Here is a 15,466-nt window from a genome sequence, read left to right as displayed (position 1 = left end):
TGAAATTAAAATAAACCCTAGAAATTATTCCTAAATTTGCATATGCAGATATCAATTAGCATATGTAGATTTAATGAAAATGTGTGTCCCACAGGGCCTGGCCTGCAAATCTTGCATAAGTAATACCCCTGATCACCCTACTGATCCACAGTTACTTAGGATAACATTTATATCCTGCCTTTTTCCATGGGACACAATGGTGGTGGCACACCTCCCCTCCCTACGTGGTCTCCCATATCCAAACACTGACCAGACCCTGACCAGCTCAGCTTCAGCTAGGTTGCTCTATCCTGTGCCTTCAGACCAAACTCCTGGGACTTGTATTATGCTGCCTTCTCCTACCCCACTCCACTTTTCTCTTTATAGCCATACTCCCATATTTGCCCCAAACCTCTACCTCTCCTCAGAGTCAAAGACCTTTAAAGGGAAAAGACCCCCTCCCTGGTTCTTCTGGATGTTATGAGATCCTCTTCCAGTAGCAAGAGTGTGAATAATGAAATGGTTTCCAAGCCCCTGGTGTCTGAAGCAAATGACCTATCAGCCTTAAAACGTTGGACATCCCTGTTTTAGAATGATCACAGCACTGCTTCTTTCGATGATGATGATGATGATGATGATGATGATGATGATGATAACAACAACAACCATGCATTACCTATTTGGGATTGTGCCACCATGGTGGATTTGCGGTCACAGAGAGGAGAAAATGGTAGCCCCAGTTCTGCTTCTTTGTCTCCCTAAAGGGTGGGGGCGGAAAGCACACAATGAAAACTATGAGTCCACATATACAAATGAGAGCAACTGTGAGAATTCATGGACTGCACCTCAATATACTCCCAGCTAATTTAAGTACACCAAGCAGGAGGCAATACAGTGAAGAAACCTTTGACTCACACACATTTTGGCACTGTACCCCTCCCTTGTTGTTTGTAATGGAGCTCTTTGAGCAGTGTTTCCCGCAGCAGGGAAGGGGACCCCCCCACCCCATGAGTGCGTGGACTTCTCAGCCATGGACAATAGATGAGCTTGAATTTAGTCAGTGTTAAATTATGTCCGTATGGTGGGATGCAAACCAAGATAGTTGCCCCGCAGTGCTGAGAAGCTGATTCACATGTGGCTGTTGGGAGGGAGCGTGGAAACCTTCATCCACCACCCAGGTACGTGCCTGGAAACACAGTCATGGAGGATATTCCTATCCATAGATAATAGCCATGATAGCTAGCCATGTCCAGAGGTAGTATAACTCTGGTACCCGATGCTGGGGGCTGAAACCAGGAGGATGCTCTCATTTTCATGTTTGTGACTGCCCTGAGGTATCTTGCTAGACACTGCTGAAAACCGAAGGCTGGAATAAGTTGGCTCTTTGGTCCGATCCATCAGCAGTGATGTAGTGGAGCCAAGGCTCACAGGGATGCAGCACCAGCACTTTTTTATTAGCAGGGATGCTGAGGTCATAAAAATCAACCCTCAGATTTCCTTGTTCCTCCTGCAATCCTCACAATAGCTAAGGGGAAATGGGTTTTCCTAGCAGCAATAGATTGTTCCATGTTTTCATACAAAGTATTTTAGGGGGACTTGGTCTTGAATGGACAATTAAGGCCCACTAGCTTTAGAAATGGCCTGCTTCCAGTGGATATAAAACTGCTAGAACTGGTTTGTTGATATGGGTCCAGACAGCTGCCTGAATTTTGGGACTCTCCTTGTGGGGGGTGTGTGTGTGTGCATGGCTATGGGACTGCCATCATGAGGACCTGCACTTTAGGTTTTACCAATACACCACTGTCCATCAGAGCAATTCTTAAGTTCTTTATTTACCCTGCCTAACACATGTTTCAACGTCTTTGGTTTATGACAGTACTGCTCACTTGAGAGGTGGTGTTAGAGGGGGAAGAAGGTGGCCAGACCCCACGCACCTCCTTTCCAGGAAGTAACCAAGCTGATTACTTCTTTGGCAGAACAAATAAATAAAAACCAAGTATTGTTGTGACCACTTCTTGTGGTACAACCTGCTGCTGTGCTCATAGTTCTCTGGAATGGGTGGGAGAATATGCATACTGGTGTTTGCTCTCTTGATTAGCATCAATAAACCCACTATTACAGATTAATAGATGCCAAGGAAGTGCCAATGCTTCCTAATGACTGTGGACATTTCCTTTAATGACTTGGGAATCTCTCTCCCCTGCCTTGGGGATGGGACAGCAAACAGGGGCAGAGAATCAGTTCCCAGCAAACCTGAATCTGAAACAGAGTGCTAAACAGTTTGAGCTGGGAGTTTAGCTGTACTGAAATGAGCCCAGGAGGTGTTAGGGAGTCTGTAGGGGTCTAAAACGTTGCTGTCTTTGGGAATCCAATGAAGGATCAGCAGTTTCACGGCCTGCTGTAGGAGAATTTCGTTCCAGTATGCTCTGCTTGTTTAACTGTGTAAATAAAGAAGATGTTATGGAGGCACCACAGGCCTCCGCTGGTCTGGTCTGTCTTCCTAAATAGAACTACGATTTCACTCCCCCTACTCTCTCAGCCTTTAGAAAGGGTGTAAATTCTCACATCTTTAATTTCGAAATGTGTAGTTTTAAAGTTCTAATGTTTTTACTGCTTTTATTTTATTTTCAGAGGATATATTGTTTAAAATTCTTGTACATTGCCTTGATGGCTTTTTAGCAGATTTTTCTCATCACTCAGGGAACTGCTTAAGGGCAAAAGAAAAAGGGAAAAAGTCCTACAACTCCCAACATCCCCCAGCCTGCATGCTGGGAATAGTTGGAGATTTTTCTATGCCAACATGCATAGAATTGTGCCCAAATTTTGTGTGTGTGTGTGTGTGTGTGTCTTCTTAAGTCTAGGCCGAATGTGTCCTACCAATTTTAGGGAAGGCAAGATCAATGTTCTTCTACGCAATACATGATTCATTCTTTCCTTGCAATTTAGGGGGACACTACGGATGGGGGAGAAAGCCACTGAGTTCACATTTTTATGTGAACTTACCAAATCCACATTACCCAAATCCATACTCAAACTGAAATGCAGTGAAATGTTGAGATCTGCATTTTTCTGGAGTTTGTGATCAAAGGCTGCACGTTAAAACTGCATGCAAAAATGTATATAGTACAGAAAGGTGCCCACAAAAATGCATATATTGCAGACAAGTGAGCATAAGATGGTTTTATCTTAGGGGAAATGACCTGCAAAAACTGGATAAAAGTTGAAAAATGCATTCATTTTTGGCTATATTAAAATACATACATATAAAAATGCTGGTTTTAGAAAATGCAGCTACGATCAAGTGTGTCCCTTAGCGATGGACAAATCTCTCAAGTTCAACTTTATATTACATTTGTTCCATCCCATTTCCATATCAGTTGTGAATTTGTTGAAACAAAACAAAACATGCATTCTCTGTGACTCTGTTCAGATGTAACAGTGGTGTCCGGCAGCAAATTGTGATTAACCCACAAATTGCGGGGATGTGCCCCACGCCTGAGCTGTGTGTGGGCCTCTCCTGGTTTCTATTAACAACCCTCGAATGCTGGTGCCTGTTTATTTTGTTCTTGCTGTTCTATTGTTTTAACTGTTTTTCTTGCTGTTGGTTATTGCATCCTGACAATATCATTTCTAAATCGGGATGATTAGTATTTTAATTGAAAGGTGGGATTAAAAAAATGTTATAAATAAGGGGCAGTCAGGTAGCTATACAAATGCCTGACTGTGCTAGCCACAGTTTTTGAGATCTTTGTGTATGACTTGAGGGAAGGGATCAGTACCTGTCGAAAAAATTCTTCCATCAATGCCTTCGTCCACCGGTAGTGCAGTTCCCAGGACTTTGACGGATGGCTTATGTCTGCCGCATGTAGGATCAGGGACATGGCCCTGGCTTTGTCTATCCTGTCCATTCAAAGATATTCTCTCATTATGTTACAGCAGCAACAGCAAGACATTTTCAAGAACATAAACTCTGCTTCAACTATACAACAGGGCTGCAGATTCTTAGGCCAAATCCAACCCTCCTGCAATCCCAATCTGGCCCTCTGGGGTTCTGCAGAAGGCCCCAACCCTTTTTCCTGAATACTGATCATTTGGTAATGTCCTGGCTTTTGTGCAGGTTCCCCCCCTCCCCATTTTATATAAGACTATGGTAGCGAAAGGTTTATTACTAGAGATGTACCAGACCAATTTTGCTCACTTTTGTTTAAATTGAAGCTTAAGCAGTGTAGACGTGCAGAAAATGTTGAGAGTACAAAAAAGCTCAAAGCTCAAGCTTTGGGCAGCTCAGAAAGGGAGTAGGGAGAGGGATGAGGCAAAGGGGAGGTTAACGTATGTGCCCCAGACTGTGCATGTAACACACATGTGACACTGTGTGTATGTATATCACGTGTAATATTGCTTGCTCCTGTGAGGTCTCAGAGTGCTGGGCCAATGATAGGACAGGCCCAGAATGTTGAGAAAGTGACTGGAGAAAAAGTTGGTGATAACATATTTCTTCGATTGTAAGACGCCATCGATTGTAAGATGCACACTAATTTCAGTACCACCAACAGGAAAAACAACAACCCTAAGACACACCCGCGATTCTAAGACACACCCCATTTTTAGAGATGTTTATATGGGGGAAAAAGTGTGTCTTAGAATCGAAGAAGTAGGGTAGTTAGAGGGGGAGGAAGAGAAGCTAAGGAGAAAGAACTGAAAAGACACCAGAGGAGAAGAGAGAGGAAAATCTTACATCATGTGTTTTCGACCTCAAACTTGAAGAAATGGTAAATTATATTTTTTTAAAAAGAACAAGGCATTTTGATCCAACCATTGCCAGACTACTAGCCTCTGTGGCGACACGGGATTTGCACTACTTCTAAAAGGTTAAAATGCCTTTCCTAAGGCTTAGCTAATAACAGGAAAACCTATAAGCTAAAATATGCCGAGGTGTTTAGGTATTTTGGCCCCGCCTCTTTTGCCTCTGGCCCCTCCCACCACTGGAACTCCCACCCCCAGAGAGTTTCTCCAAAATGGCCTTTGGACTGAGAGCCCCTGCTATACAACATGAGCGCTATAAAGACAAAAATGGGAGGCAGGCAAGCCGCTTACCCCTCGGTCTGCTGAAGAGTGTGCCTCATAGTTTTGATTTGCTGGAAGTGACCCGACATATCCGTAGATAGGACCATCTCAATGACTAAGCTCCGTAGCTCCCTGCAGGCAATCAAAGTTACTAATTTACAATTGTATTTTATTCTGTAATGAGACGTTTTGATGACAAAGCACCAATTAATTTATCTCTTGGCACAACAGAAAACATTTTAAAATAATAAAAAATAATAAAAAAGCACTTCATATTATTATTAACTGGAAACACCCCCAGCCCCCAGGAGAGCTGATGGCAGATGTATACTTAAAAAACACAACCCTACTATTATTACTGTTTCAGTCCTGCTGTTTTGTTATTCCTCATTTCAAAAGTGTGAACTGTAATTACGTGCCATTCAGAAACTTAGGATGGGATGCTTCTCCTTACTTCTCCACCATGGCAGTCAGCAGAACGATGTGCGGATAAGACTCTGCCATACGCTCCCCTCCAAATGATACCCTTCAACAGAGATAGGCAACTTGTTGTCCTCCAGAAGTTTTGGCCTACAACTCCCATCAGCCCTAGACAGCATCGCCAATGGTGAGGCATAATGAGAGTTGTAGGGTCAAAACATCTGGAGGGCCATAAGTTGCCGATCCCTGCCCTTAAAGTCAATGTCTTCAAGGTTTAGAAGTCTCTTCTTCTTAAGGAGCTGTGGGAAGTGGCTGGGAAGGCAACCGCATGGCTGGCTGGCACCCAGTTGTTGGCTTGCCATCTTAATGTGCATGTGGTAGGACGGTCTTCCAAAATCACCTCCACCTGGTAATATGACACTCTACTACATCCTTGAAAATAAGCTTATTTCAGGACATTGTGACTTCAGCCGTTACCCTGTGGGGATGCTTTTGAAGACCATTTTCTCCATAGGTGTTCCCTATTCTTTGAGGTGATTATAAGTGCTGAAGGGTGGGTGGGTGTAGTTTTACCACCTTTCACTGACCTAAAGTGCACTCTCTTGGGATCCTCCAATATGTATTTATTTTTCAATTATGTATTTATTTTTCAATTCAACATCATCTTCCATTTTCATTTATTTGTTTATGTAGTAGATTTGTACAGCGAGAACCACTTGCTCAAAAAACAAAGAACAACCATTTCCACTTGAGCAGGAACCAGAATCTGATGTTCCTTCCCAGAGGGCAGTTGATGTCAGTTGGCCTAGGCTTGGAGTGGAGGGGAGTCCAACTGGAGCAGGCCTTGGTGTTTCTTTGTCTGCTACTGTCCCTCTTGCTTCTTCTTTTGAGTAAGCATGGTAAAGGAAACATCCTTTTGCTATGCTTTCTTGATCCATAGAAGCTTTGAACAACCTATATTGATCAAAGCTTCTATGTAAGGCTACCAGTATCCCCTTTCAGCTGGGATATAAAATCTTGTGACTCGCCAATTTTGAAAACATTTTCTTGAATATGGTGGGCACAGAAGCTCCGCTTTCTAACAGCAGTAACATTTAGGATTATAAAGAACCCGCAGCTGAAAATCTGGTGTACCTCTCTGGCTCAAGGCGAAATATAAACTCTCAAGGTAAAACGACCACTTGGTTTTCAGTGCTGATTTCAAGTTACTGTTAATTCTGGTGGCTTGGTGGTAGTTTTACCAAATGAATCCTTGGGCCTGTTACTTCTGCCTAAATGACAATGTGTAGCCATGGTAACATATGGTAGGGAAAATTCCTGCCTTGCTTGACCTAACTGGAGGCTGGAAATCAACAAGTCCCTTCTGAACATTTGTATAGAACAGAGTCCCTCAGCACCAGCAACACAATTTCTGCAGCTATGGGCAAAAATGTTGCCCGGAAACAGAGAGCTTTGCCTGTTTCTACATAACAATAAAATAAAATAAAATACTGAAGCGGAGCCACTGATTCCTTGTTTTAGGACCAAAGACTTTAGGAGCAGGAAATAGTTCACATGCTGTGTCTATGTAGAGGGCCTAGGGCAAAAGAATACCTTTTGCTCTCTGACACCTCATTCTCGCTGAGCCTGAAATATGGTGGGATACGAGGTTGGACAACCACCCATTTTGCCTTACCCTACTTGCCTTCCTGTGTTTGATTAGTCAAGTCAAGGGCTAGGGTGGCCACACATGGATACCCAAAAAAGGGGACATGCATCATCCAAAAAAGGGACAGCACTTTGCGTAAAATTTGCATATGCTAATTTACATGGAAATTTAGGAAGAATTATTATAATGTAATTAGAAGTACAGTACATCTGTACTTCTGTGAACTGCCCAGAGAGCTTTGGCTATTGGGCGGTATAAAAATGTAATAATAAATAAATAAATAAATAAATCTAGAGTACATAGTGTGTGGCTGGATGACCTATGTAACAGCTTCTCTAGTCTGCAGCAAAAGGCAACTGTGTTTATGGCTCCTTATCTGTAAACTGGAATAGGACAGGGTGACCTTTCAAACAGAGGACACCTTCAAAATCAAGGACAGTCCGTCGGCAGCCCTTCAAATGAGGATTGTTCTCTGTAAAAGAGGAAAGATGGAACATGGCTAGACAAGGCCTATATCCCAGGACTGTCCCGGGATCATCCCTGTGCATCCAAATGACACACAGGGGATCCCAGGAGCAGGCAGGGATGACCCCTCCCAGGCAATCCCAAGATTGCCTGGGATAATCCTTAGGTCTAGCTAAGGCCATGGTCACCCTAGGATCCTGCTCAATTAGCTGTTTTCCCTCTTTAAATAGAGCATGGAAGCCATGTGTGCTTTCTGCAGCCACCAGGCCTCTTGCAAGAAATCTGGTGCTTCCAGGATGTCACTGCCCCCATAGCCTGGATAACGAGGCCATGATTCTGTCCTTCCTCAGCATTTGCCACAGGTTCAGACACTAAGCTAGAAGTTGTAGTTGCACCGGGATCTGCTCCTCTCCTTTGCCACTTTGTGGAATTGGTGAATTGTCCAAGATCAGATTTGTGGGTTGGGCAATGATGGGCATTGTGGTCTGGGCACTTCACCAGCCCACACTGGGACATCCCAGACAGGTTGTCTTTCCGCAATGGCAAATTTCACCTGAACTATACTCCACACAATCTAGGAAAAGGTAGGATTGGCTCTCATATCACCAAAGCAATGTTTCTATTGAGGGGCAACACTGGCATGGGGGGGGGGGAATCCACATGATGCAGGCCACCCACATTGGAGGATGTTTCCATACATTTTATTTTATTTTAAAATATTTCTGGGTTGACTTTCAGGGCAGGCACTCTCCCAATGCAACTTGCAACAATAAAATCCCATCTAGCGAAACTGATAGAGTGATAAAACAGGAAAGATTCATAAAAACAACCCACACTAGCAACAAAACATCTGGCCATGACAGCACTAAAATCTACAACACAATTGCAGCTACAACCAGAACAGTCCAACATAAGGAAGGAAAGCCAGAAAAAAACAATTAAGTCTGCAGGGCCTTCCTAAAAGCTTGCAACAAAGGGGCCTGAGAGATACCCAGTGGCAACCTATTCCATTACGTTGGCGACATAAAACCCAGCCAACAGGGAGTGGTTTTGTGGATGCTGAGATAACAGGAACCAGGCCTATGATTAGTGTCATTCTTAACAAGTCTGCCAGTCTTACCTCCATTCATCTTTGGTTAGGTTCACCAGGATATTCATTTCTTCTTCTTGCATAATCTTATAAGCAGCACTTACGTGATGGTTTTCAAGAACAGAGCGATCATTGTACAAAATGGCAACATCTGACCTAAATGCAGAGGGTAATAAACTAAAGTTCACAGCATCGTTATGGGTTAATCTATCTATTATTATTTTCATCATCATCATCATTTATATGCCGCCCCATAGCCAAAGTTCTGTGGGCAGTTTACAAAAGTTAAAAACAGTGAATATTAAAAACAAATACAAAAATTTTAAACCCTAAAAAGCATAAAATACAAACAAAAACAGACAATATCCGTTTAATATCTGTTATGTTAGTAAAGGGAGCTATATCTGACTGAGGCCAAATGCAAGAGAAAAAACACTTTTGTATTCTGTAGTGTGATCACTTTTCCAGCTGCTGCAGTAAAACATTTAGAGGCAGTGGTGACCACAGGCATTGGGCCCAATCTTACCATGAAGCATTGTGAAGCAGCTGCTTCAGGTGGCAAAGTGAGCCCCATTTTCTGCCTCCCATTTCCACTCGTGTATGTCAATGAGCTGTAACCTGGAGCAGGGAGGTGGACCCCTCATTTGGACATGAGATTATATCAGGCCTGCTGGGGTGTTGCTACATCACAGATACACCGGCAGAAACGTTTGTAATCAGATACTTTGAAGGGCAAAAGTATGGTCCAAACATGCAGCAGAATGAGGTGGCAGAGGTCAGAGGGGCCATTTTGATTGCTCTCGCATGTATAACGTTTCTTGCAAATAAAGCAAACTAGCACAACAAGATGACAGATTCTATCCCAGATGCCTCTCTGTTGTGATTATATATACCACACACACAAATATATAATATATCTATAAAGATAGATAGATAGAGGCCTTAGCTAGACCTATTGTTTAGCCTGCAACAGGGGAGGGAAGATCCCACAATGTGTTTATCGCGAGATCCCTCCTCTGTCTACACGAGATGCGCGACGACCTCAGAAGGAGGCGTCGCGCCCGCCATTTTTATTTTTTAAAGAGATAGCAGTGCATGAACGCTCGTGAGCTAAAGGTAAGTTTTTTTAAAAAAAAATTACATTATTTTTCCTGCTCCCCCCCCTACCCCTGATGGGCGCAGCGCTCCTGAGGAATTGCACAGAGCTAGGTCAACGCGTGGCACCTGGCCACATATTCTGTGGTCTCGGGCTCAGCCTGGGACCACAGAAAAACCGGGGCCAAAGGCAAGGGCTATATTCTAGGGCAAGGGAGGACGATCCCTCCCTGATCCCGGGATCCCCTGTGCGTCATGTGGATGCACAGGGATGATCCCAGGGTTCGCCCCGGGATAAAGCCCTGTCTAGCTATGGCCAGAATAGCAAAGCATTGGGTCAAGGACAGGGAAGTATTCAAAAATGTCATTTCCCACCACTTCTGGAAGCTTCCACTGCATTGCCGTCACATTCTGCTGTATTAATAAATCCGGTCCAAGATTCCGTTATGAGAGAAGGGTGAGAAATTCCACTATAACTAGAGCCCTGCTGAATTTTATTTTTGTTCTTCAAGACTGAATGGGAAAAGGCAGAAAAATAGCTCCCACTTTTATGCCCCTCCAAGCCATACTACTTAAGATGAAAATAGAAAATTGGTTTAAATTTGGAATTACTGGATTAAGTGGTAAAAAGTTATTTTTAGCTGTAGCTTGCAAGCATTAGTTCGACATGGTCACCATAGGAGCAAGCACAACACTGGATAAATAACAATGAGCATTTGAAGTTTAATCTTTGAGTAAGCTGTGTGGTAAGAGAGTAACCCTAAACAGAACCCTGGTCAAGCGGCATGTTGTCTGAGGAAAATTCAGTCCTCTTTACGGGAAGGGCAGGATGCTCAGATTGCAGCAATGGGAAACAAATTCCCATCATATTTTTTTTATTAAGTGCTGCAGCACAGAGATCGCATCCTATGATGAAGCCAATGGGCCTTCAATGCAACTGCACAAAAGCATCTTTGGTAGTGAGAACCAGACTTATTTCCTGGTGTCCATGTGAATTTTATTATCATATATCAGGGGAAGGGAAATTGTAAGCTTGCAGGTGACATTACACCAACACTCAAAAGCTGCCCAGATTTACACATAAATTTGTGTTGTATATCCATCATATGTTAGGGGCACTATAAACCTTTCCTGATTCACTAGGCCAGATCTCCAGACACTGCCTTGGTTTTGCTTGGGCTCTAATAGCATTCTCCTATCCAGGTTCTTAACTTTATACAATGCATGTTTCAAGACTCTAGAAGGATATCCCCTTTGCTTAAGCTGTTCTAAGATATTAATTTTAACCTGTATAGAGAAATCCCTATTATTACTGCAATTCCTATGCAATCTTATCATCTGAGAGTAGATTCCATTTTAGATGATAAGGGTGGAAGCTGTCATATGCCCAAAAGGAATTGGCATCAGTAGTTTTCCTATATACATCTGTCTGGATATCGTTACTCCAACCCTCATCAGCCCCATGCAGGATGACCAATGATCAGGGAAGATGGGAGTGCTGTTGCACTTGTGTCCTGCTTGTGGGTTTCTGGTCAACAGCTGGGAGTGCTGGACTAGATGGACCCCTGGTTTGATCCATCGGGGTTCTTCTTATGTTCTTATGTTCTCTTTCACTATTGTGAAGACCTAAAGCATCTCCAGGAAGAATAGGTCCTGTAGTCTCTCAGTTCATTTTGCCTTTGTTCTATTCCTTCTCTCCCTCTGCCTCTCTGGAAGCTCCTGCACAGTATTTCTGGAGTTTGCCATCAGAGGAAAGCAACAATCAGAACCTTTCCCCCACATCAACATTTTCCTTCTTCCTCATTTGAGGTGTGCATATCTCTTATGCAGCAGGCCTACCTGGTCTGAATGTGGAAGTTGTTTGTAGTCCCAGTATGCTCGTAGTCATGGACTGCAGCCGCAAAAAGCATGGCTAATATTTCCAGTTCAGTGAGCCAGTGCTAGTCAAGAAAAGGAACACCCCATCATATGTAGTGCAAATAGTTCATCTCTGGCTAAATATTACGCCAATACATATTCAACATATCTCTTACATAATCCTGGTCTTCTTTAATAGAGCATAAAGTATAACTTAGAACCCAGCATTCTCCAGATGTGTTGGGCCACAACTCCCATCACCCACAGTCAGCAAGGTGAATGGCTACATTGGCTGGAGATGATGGGATTTGGTGGTTGCCAGGTTGTGGAATGCTGCCCTAACACTACAAAGCCTTTGCATGTATCCATGTAGCCTTAAACCTAAAGCTATAGTCACTTTACAGATTTCCTGCCTGATTGGGATGAACATCTAAACTTCTTCCTCTTCCTCATTCATTGCTGCCATCAAGATGCTCAGAGGTAGATGAGGTTACAAGCTCAAACTGATTGTTTTCCTTTGGGAGAGGAGAATCTCAAAAAAAAATATGCACAGGCCCTTGAGATTATTAGCTGCCACTGGGAGCCAAACAGACATTCCTTTAAATGCGTCGAGCGGTACATCTCCCCCTTTTTTACTCATAGGGCCCCCAATTTGGATCATAATCCTAGCATGGAAGATAGAGGAGCTTTTAAGATCTAGATCAGGGCCCCTGCACCTACTCTAGAGTAAACATGGGGGGGAACCCACATAGCTGGTAGTCTCACATTTAAAATACTGTTTGTTTTGGCCTTAAAAGGTTTTTTCTAGTGACTACAAAACGCTGTCTAGGCCAAATGCTGATGGTGTCTGGAAATGGACCTTGGAGCTTGTCTAAAGGCATCCTTTGGATCGTGACCTCTGGTTTGTGAAATCAAAAGCACACAAATCTTGATCCAGTCCATGTTTAGTGGCCTTCTTTGGCTATGTATCAAGTCACCTCATCTAGTTCCTACAGGCTGGGCTCATCGCACTGTCCCTTACCATGATACCAGTAAGAAGCATGATGCAATGCACAGTGTGGGTAACGTCAGCTGCATGGATTAAGTTGTGGTAAGGGTTCCTGTATTTGCTGTAGCCAATTTCCAACGCTTCTCCAAATGAAATAAGACTGGGAACAGGGATCTGCAAGAGGCAAACGTCAGAGACAAAAAATGTCAGATCTCAAGTGTGCGGTCTGCAAGGCGGACGCGCCCAGCTCATCTTGCCATTCCCACCTCCAAATGCCACCAATAAAACAGGACAAAGAAAAGCAATGCAGTAAGGCTTAGACACAAGTTCTTTAGCCCTGCAGTGATAACGGATGTGGATGTGAACATTTCAGGCCACTTCCAGGCAGCAAACATCCATCTCTCCTGTGCTCAAATGCTAAATTGGAGTTGTGGGGAGCTCATAAAGTGCATCACTTCAAAATGCAGCTACTATTCCTCTCAGTGTGGCTGACTTTTGCCGTGCACAATGTGTGGCTCACAGTGGTTTATTGCTCACTGTCCCTTATAGTCTGGATGGGAAGCATCAGGTGGGAAACCAGCGAGAATGAAATCACCACAGTGGGCACACTGCAGGAGATGGATGAGAGTGGCCTGTTCCCCCTTCGATTTCCCATTCAGACATGCATTTTCTCTTACTCTGCCATTCAATCTGCCCTCTTCTTTGCCTAGGCTGAAGGACTGGTGTGACATGCTGAGGCAAAAATGCCCAAGGATCTAGCAGACAGTCTGGTGACAAAAGAAGCGGAGCTATGCTTGATCGGTGTAATCATCTAGCTTGGAAGTAGCAACCAGCTCTGCATAGAAAGGATGCCCCTCTCCCTTTAATAGCCTCAGCACACTTGCCCCCAAATCATTCCAAAGCAAAGGCACCCATACTACGACCATTTTCTGCTTAGGATCCTGAGTGACACCGAACACACAGAGAGAATCATAACTCCTCTCAAGTCTTTAGACCAAGCTGGAAAGCAACCAGTCAATAAATACCTGAGCACTTAACAGGTGGCCCGCTGAGTGCAACGTCTTCCAAATGTTGTTATTTATTCAGCAGGCTCCCATCTCTTAGGGCCTTTCCAAATGTTACTTCCCTCACACATGGAAATCATGCACACTGTGGCTAACAGTTGGCCATTCTCATGACAGACAAGAAACTTGCACTCTACTTCATTAAATGACAAAAGGCCTGAGATTACAAAAAATGGTTGGGAAAGAAGCAACCTGAAGTATCCCTTGGGTTTGGGGGATATGTATTTTGTAGAGAACTTTCCTTACCTTGAAACGGCTCAATAGATCATATCTGGTAAACAATTCATACATCATAAATTTCAGGCTGTGGCCTCCACTTGCTTCATTTAGGGCAAATACATCAAATGACCATTTATCAACATCCTTAAAGGAAGAAGGGGAGAAGATAACAAAAGATTTTCATACTTCTCTCCTCAAAGCAAACAAATAATTCTGAAAAATTTATAAACTTCGTTAGATTAAACTAACAAGTGCTATATGAATACTGTATGTGACCAACCTAATGTTAACGCAGTTAGCTTGGATATAGATATAGATAGATCCATCCTAACTAGTTACATTAAGATTAGATTTACTTAAATGTGATTCGGTTAGTTACTTTATTTCCTTAGTTTATTAAATTTATGTATCGCTTCACACAATTAAAAAGAGTCCTGAATACAAAGAATAGAATATATCAATCTACCCCAACATGGTGCCCTCCAAGCATTTTGGACTACTACTCCCAGGAATCCTGACCATTGCCTATGAGGGCTGGGGCTGATGGGAGCTGTAGTCCAAAATATATTGAGGGCACCAGGTTGATGAAGACTGTAATATATAATAACATATTCATTAAGAAAATACAGATCTATTAAAAATGCTCATCGTCCATATTGCCTAAAACCATCGCCCATCCAAACGTCCAGAAGAGAAAAGTCCTCGCCTGATGCCAAAAAGATGGCAGAGTCGGTGTCAGGTGAGCTTCCCTGGAGAGAGCATTTCATACTTGGGGGGCTACCACAGAAAAAGGGCCATTTTCTGGTCACCACCCTTTGAACATCCCTCACAAGGACAGAGAGAACCTTTCTGTACTGAAGCTACCACACCCATGAGAATGCTAGTCTAGAAGGAGACACAGTGGGCTAACCCTGACGTTAAGGAATACTGACAAAATATCGATGATTCCCTTCCTGTCGGATCTGCCTTACTGTTCAAGTAATTCTCAAATGAAATCACAACTCAACAATTACAAAAGCAATACAATCCCAAACCTTTTGTGAATGTACCAAAATCTTCCTTTGCATAATATGTATTTAAAATTGAAATACTTAAGATGATTCACCCAAGCAAATGGTGCTTTATTTTCCCTTCATGCCAAAAATGTGTACTCCATTCATTTGAATCTATCATGTTTGTCTGTGACAGTGGCAACTACAGCTACAATCAAAGAAATGGCTGTGGCCGTTGCACGTACATTAATAGTTCATACAAACATGTATCTGTGGGTTCATGTACCTCCATATGAAATCAGGCAAAAGAAAAGGAGAACCACTTGACCTTACTGATTCAGCAAAAAACAACAACAACTGGAATATATACTGAAAATAATCAGATCCTACCCCACTCCCTCCCTCTCAGAATAAATATATTACTTTGTACAGTTCTCAAATTGATCTCACCTTAAAAGTTGCTATCACTTCGGCTGGATAGGCCAAACCAACCATGCTAGAGGTCCTTCGATACATTCTAGAAGAAATGAAAATGAAATCATAGAATCATAGAATAGCAGAGTTGGAAGGGGCCTATAAGGCCAT

At 43.0% G+C, this 15,466-nt stretch overlaps 1 protein-coding gene across 1 annotated transcript in view; it reads right to left on the bottom strand.

The window, feature by feature from the left end:
* Positions 1–15,466, bottom strand: part of PDE1A (phosphodiesterase 1A) — a 168,221-nt gene that overhangs the window by 11,167 nt on the left and 141,588 nt on the right. The window contains exons 4-11 of the mRNA XM_063116298.1: positions 15,332–15,398; positions 13,917–14,033; positions 12,640–12,780; positions 11,601–11,701; positions 8,697–8,822; positions 5,074–5,175; positions 3,759–3,879; positions 656–737 (exon numbers count right to left, since the gene is read on the bottom strand). Coding sequence (XP_062972368.1) covers positions 656–737; positions 3,759–3,879; positions 5,074–5,175; positions 8,697–8,822; positions 11,601–11,701; positions 12,640–12,780; positions 13,917–14,033; positions 15,332–15,398 — 857 coding nt within the window. The remainder of the gene's footprint in view (positions 1–655; positions 738–3,758; positions 3,880–5,073; positions 5,176–8,696; positions 8,823–11,600; positions 11,702–12,639; positions 12,781–13,916; positions 14,034–15,331; positions 15,399–15,466) is intronic.

Source organism: Elgaria multicarinata, chromosome 2 (assembly GCF_023053635.1).
Source record: "Elgaria multicarinata webbii isolate HBS135686 ecotype San Diego chromosome 2, rElgMul1.1.pri, whole genome shotgun sequence".
NCBI lineage: Eukaryota > Metazoa > Chordata > Lepidosauria > Squamata > Anguidae > Elgaria > Elgaria multicarinata.
Note: the sequence above shows the minus strand (reverse complement) of the source record. Positions and strands in the feature narration are given on the sequence as shown.